Source organism: Gossypium raimondii, chromosome 6, assembly GCF_025698545.1.
Source record: "Gossypium raimondii isolate GPD5lz chromosome 6, ASM2569854v1, whole genome shotgun sequence".
NCBI classification, from domain to species: domain Eukaryota; kingdom Viridiplantae; phylum Streptophyta; class Magnoliopsida; order Malvales; family Malvaceae; genus Gossypium; species Gossypium raimondii.
The window spans coordinates 5688597-5694655 of record NC_068570.1 but is presented as its reverse complement, the minus strand read 5'-3'; the positions used below and the strand labels follow the sequence as shown (position 1 = coordinate 5694655).

At 31.8% G+C, this 6059-nt stretch overlaps 1 protein-coding gene across 1 annotated transcript; it reads right to left on the bottom strand.

Moving 5' to 3' along the window:
- Window positions 1-1768: 1768 nt before the first annotated feature.
- On the bottom strand, window positions 1769-5840 carry LOC105772655 (probable UDP-3-O-acyl-N-acetylglucosamine deacetylase 1, mitochondrial; the record flags this gene model as incomplete). Its single annotated transcript, XM_052632906.1, has 6 exons — window positions 1769-2087; window positions 2169-2461; window positions 3036-3093; window positions 3949-4011; window positions 4859-5065; window positions 5526-5840. Coding segments are annotated over 3 exons (540 nt in total), but the record flags the coding sequence as incomplete, so codon positions are not given.
- Between the last annotated feature and the right edge of the window lie 219 nt (window positions 5841-6059).

The window sequence follows — 6059 nt, the reverse complement described above, 5'->3', positions numbered from 1 at the left end:
GTTTTAGCGAAGATGAAATTGTGTATTGATTGTGTGTTTGTAAACTAGGGTCGCCATAATTTCTAGAAAATGGTTATTTATAATTTTATTAATAATGATTATTTATAGTTTTAATAATTTTTTATAATTTTTATGATATTTTGAATTGCATCTAAAATAACCTAAACATATTAGTGTCTAGATTCAAATGAACTTTGATGATCATGTCTCCAAATTCATTATGAGAATACATGTTTAATAATTTTTAGGATTTTTATTTTGTTACTAGATGTCCTAAACATATTAGGTTTTTTTTTTTGGGTTACTAGATGTCCTATAGGATAGGCTTTTTTTTTTAGGATTTATTTATTTATTTTACATTTTCTTCTAAGGCCTTTTTTATATAGATTTAATATTTTTTATTTTTAATTTCCAACATTTTTATAATTATTACATAATAATTTTCGATTAGGGTTATATTCATTGTAATTTTCAATTATGAGCTTAATTAATCTTTTGATTATTTTACGATGTTTTGTTTCATTCAAAACCTTTTAAAAAAACTATTTTTTATCTTCTTTCTCTTTTTAATAAAATAAATATAAAATAAAATAATAAGAAAATCATTATGACATAATAATATGAGAAGTCATAAGATTCAAATCCAATCCGAGTTTGGCCTAAACAAAATATGATTACAATAAAATACAACTTGATTAACATTTTCCAAGTTCAAATGCCATTTAGGTACCAAAAATAAATTAGGTATCAATTAGGCACAAGTTATCAAGTTGAGAGATTAAAATATTAATGTTGCAAGAATTAATGGTTAAACAAATTAGACCATCCATCCCAAATAAAAATAAAAATCAGAAAAATAATCAATAATAATAATAATATAAACACAAACATTCATTTTATAAATTATAACCACAAAATTAAATATTTAAACTAATAAAAATCCTTTTAAATAGTTTTTAATCAATTCAATTATTTTTTTATTAGTTGAATTAGTTTTGCACTGACTCAATCCTCTCATGGATTCAACCATCGATTTCTTATTTAACCGAATAGTTCAATCTCCCCCTATTTTTCTCTCATTTGCAATTCCAAGGCAACTCCTTTTGCTCCTCCTTGCTGACGTTTAGCAACAAGTTCATCGGTTCTTTAGCTCCTTCTTGCTCTACACTGCTTTTGTATCTCTGTCCAGTTGCCCAGCAATTAAGCCCCTGTCAGCATCGTGCCTCATTCTAAACAGGCAAGGCGGTGCTTCTGCCCACTCACTACCTTGCTCCATATACTACACCAAAACAGGCTTTTAGCGGCGCTTTTTTAGGTCTTTAGCGGCGCTTTTAGAAGCGCAAAAAAAAACGTCGCTAATGAACGCGTCGCTAACTTTAGCGGCGCTTTCCCACAAACGCCGCTAAAGACCAGGACCTTTAGCGGCGCTTTTACCACAAACGCCGCTAAAGACCAGGACCTTTAGCGGCGCTTTTACCACAAACGCCGCTAAAGACCAGGACCTTTAGCAGCACTTTTACCACAAATGCCGCTAAAGACCAGGACCTTTAGCGGCGCTTTTACCACAAACGCAGCTAAAAACATGACTTAAAAAATATTTTAATTAAATAATATATATTTCTATCATAAATATTATATTATGTTTTATTTTTAAAATTTAAATTTTAAACTATATACTTTTAAGGATAAAAAATATTAAATTAAAATTTCTATTAAAATTTTAACTTTAAAGCTAAATATAAAAATTAATGAATTTAAATTAAGAAAATTAAAACAAGTTACATTCTATATTAGAATTACATAAGAAAATTGTTTACATTCTATATTAGAATTACATTAGAATTACATAAGTTCTGTTTACAAGTTACATTCTATATTAGAAAATTGTTTACAAGTTACATTCTCTCATGACCAACTCTCAAAATCAACTCTTTAAGGGATCTTTTTTCCCTTAACTCGGTGTAACCGAGTTGCAAAATGTGGTTTTTCCATACTTTTCTTGCCATCCCACATATAGCAGTAGCAGTAGTAGCCCAGTACTTACCAGCAGAAATGCTTACGATTGTTTTCTCACAAAGGGAATATAGCTGTACAAATTCATCCAAATGAAGTAAATAAAAGCTTCACTCCAGGGGAAGTTAAAATCAACAAAGACAATGGAATAGAACCTGTTGGCATCTAAGATGAGGATCTGAGGAAACCCAATAAAATAATGCTCCATCTTCAGTAATAGCCATGCTATGTACCATCCAGGCAGCTATTGCAACCACAGAACCCAAGTACAGTCAAGGCCTCAAGGGCATAGATGAAGGCTACTACAACTGGCTCAGAATGAGAAATTAATTCAAGAGAGAATCACCATGTTCTCAGCAATATGCGGATTTGCTTTCTCAAGCAACAATGAGATGATGATTGGGTCAGCTTAAGTATGATGGTTTGATATAAGTACAACGTTGTGACCCTGCACCCAATTGTCTGACAATTAGATCCATAAAAAAACCAGTTTAAACATGAAAGATTCAGCCAGTATTGCAAGCTTCCTAAGTCCCAGTTGCACGTAAAAGTTTCCTGAATGTTGAAAACTTAATATGACCACGTTTAGCTTATGCCAATACAAAATTGAAAGGAAAACACCATTAAACTTTCCTTCTGAATACTAATATATAACTTCAGCCTTGCTTGCATAAAAAAAATATAAATTGACATGATCTAAAGCTGATGAAAATTAAGAAATTAAAATAAAATGGACACAAATTTAACATACAAACCTGTTATTTTATTTCTTCCTCAGATGCATGTTCTTGTTAGTTATTAATCAAAGAATATGCAAGTATTGTAGCATGCAGAATAAAAAATTTCATCAACTTACTACCAAGCAGCTCTATGATGGATAAATCATGTTATGATCTTTAACAGTATGTTTGTTCAAAATGTAAATAATGACAAGGACATCTTAGTGAAAAAGATGCTGGAGCAAAACTCGGTCTTGTTTAGAGGAATTAAGTAAAAGGAAAAAGAAAACTAAGCATAGTCACCTGCTTAAGCTTCTCCTCTATTTCATAGAAAAGAGAAAGATTGCCAACATATGAATTTCTGCAAAGAACATAATACACGGATGTTAAGAGAAGTGATTTTTTTAATTTTAAAAAAAGAGACCGAACATGTTCTTCAGTGATTTTAAATATGAATAACATAAATGTTATATGAAGCACATGAAAGAGGGTGAATAAGTTAAATATACAAAATACATGCTTCTTTTTATTTGCATTTTGTCAATTCGGTTGATGATAAATAATCAAACATGAAGAAGAGAAAAACTACTAAAGACCCTATGAAACCCTCAATGAAAAAAACACAAAAAAGAATGCACAAGATAAGAAACATGGAACATAATACACGGATGTTAAGAGAAGTGATTTTTTTAATTTTAAAAAAAGAGACCGAACATGTCCTTCAGTGATTTTAAATATGAATAACATAAATGTTATATGAAGCACATGAAAGAGGGTGAATAAGTTAAATATACAAAATACATGCTTCTTTTTCTTTGCATTTTTGTCAATTCGGTTGATGATAAATAATCAAACATGAAGAAGAGAAAAACTACTAAAGACCCTATGAAACCCTCAATGAAAAAAACACAAAAAAGAATGCACAAGATAAGAAACATGGAATAAGCTTAACCTTGGATGGTCTCAAATAGTAGCTAATAATTAAGAAAGAATTACAGTCCCTATTGCACTTCTCTCTCTCTCTATAGATATATCTATATCCATTAGTTAGAAGACACACCACAACAGTTAACGTGTTAAATAAATTAAACCAATTAAATGATTCAATTTTAAGTAAAAGGATTAAGGCAAATTTCAATGATTCGATAAATTAAATTGAACTCCATTTGTATAAACTACATCAGCTGCTATTTCAGATTTATTAACGTTAACTTACCTAAATCCCATACTTGAAACTTGATGTTGTTGTATTGTACAACCTCTACATTAAACCCAATCGCTGCAAAAAAAAAAAAAGTTCAAAAAATGGTGCATCGAAGCTGTCAGTCATTTAGAAAAAAAAATGAAAACCCAAAACAAGAATGATAAAGAAGAACATTTCCACAATATGCATGTATATAGGCATACATACATTCTCAGTCAATATGCATGGAAAAGCTTGTAATTAAAAACCAAACAATGTTTTAATTGGGACAAAAGCTACATGTATATAGGCATAAATGCAATAAAAACCTCAAATGAATTTCCACAATGAATTTCAAAAGATTTGGCTCAAGAAAATTACCAACCTAAATTTATTGAAATGCAATGGACAAATTACAACAGGATTAACATTTATAAAGCATCTAAACTAAGTGATTATCCTGAATCATGGTACATCAACAAATCACCAAAGTTACTCAACAGTTAACTACTAAACATCTATTAAGAACACCAAAAAGACTTACCTGCAAAGAACATTTTAGATAGAATGGCTAAAACTGGGATATAACCCGCAAAACGCAGCCTTCTTGTTGGCCATCATTGTCATTTTCTACATCCCAAAGCCCCTAGAATACACAGCAACTTCAATCACATATTAGAAACATTTCGACTGAGCTAAAAGTGTAAAAAAAAATAGATTATGCACAAAACTGATCTCTTGTGATGTCTTTATAACCAAGTGATTAAAAAGTTGCACATTACCCACATCCAAGCCGATTAAAAGTTAAAAAGGATAAGCTCTTAAACTGTTTTCCTATTTCCCCTGAAAAAGAGAAGAAAAGGTAAAGCAAGACTAACGAGACAATTACCATTTGAATTCAATGTGGTTAACAATCAGCATACCAGAGAACAAAAGAACTTACCTTTGGAAAGTCAATTCCACAAGATATGTGAACCTTTGAAGCAGGGAAGGCAACCATAAAAGAATCATTTCTCGAAACATAAAATGGTTCACTCAAATATGGTGCCAATTTCTCAACATTGTTGCCACACCGATCCAAGGCCTCTTTTCTGCCAACTTGTTCTATTGCCTCTACCCAAGCATTTGCAGACCCATCAAAAATAGGAACCTGTGTTAGTTAAAATTCCAATCATCACCATCTATAAAATTGTATGAAAAAAGAGACTCAACTAAATTATTACAGTGTTTGTACATTATATGTTACATTAAACAGTTCTCTCTACAAATTCATTGACTATGTTTAAATCTCCTCGCTCATCGCTCAATCCAGAACGCATATCCTACAATATGGCCTTCAAAGGTTCTTTCCGGCTGTTAGATTGCAGCTTCATGCTTTTAGCTTGCTCCAAAGTTGTCTTGAAGTGAACGAACAATTGAATATATATTTGTTCCATGTAAAATGTAAAATCATGCATTTTATTATCCAACAATACCTTACAGGAAAAGTCGCTTTTCTTGCAAAAAGGAAAGAATGTGACAAAAGTAACAACCAAATGAATAACAAAACTTACAATTTTAAGCAAATTAAAAATCAATTTTGATATCCAAACCAAAATTATGGCACTAACCTCGACCTCAGTATCCTCAGAATCGAGACTTTGAATCTGAATTCTACAATTGTCAATGCCTTTAGTTTCCAAAGCCGAAAGTAAATGCTCGACGGTCCGAATCTTGTACCCGTCTTTGCAAAGAGAGGTACACAACAGCGATTCTCGAACAAAATCGATGGATGCAGGAATCAAATTTGAGTGAAACTCAAAGTACCTTCCTTGGCCGGTGAATCTCGACCATATCTTTACCTTCGAAACCTTCCCCGACTGAAGTGTTTTTCCCGACAGTTCGATGCATCCCGCTAGGGTTTGTTGAAGCTTACCGGTCTTGGATCACACTAGAAGTTAACGGAAATGGAGATCAGGTTAGGATGTTTTGGGAGTGAGGGAAGGTACTGTTTTCCATGAGATGAGATTGGAGGACTTGAATGAGTTAATCGTGGCGGAGATACGCATGTTCCAGAGCAGAATGATACGAGGTTAAACTTACAGCTATGGCAAGATTTTCTTTTGGCGGGTTTTAAAGTTATGAAAATATTAAAAAAGCATTGA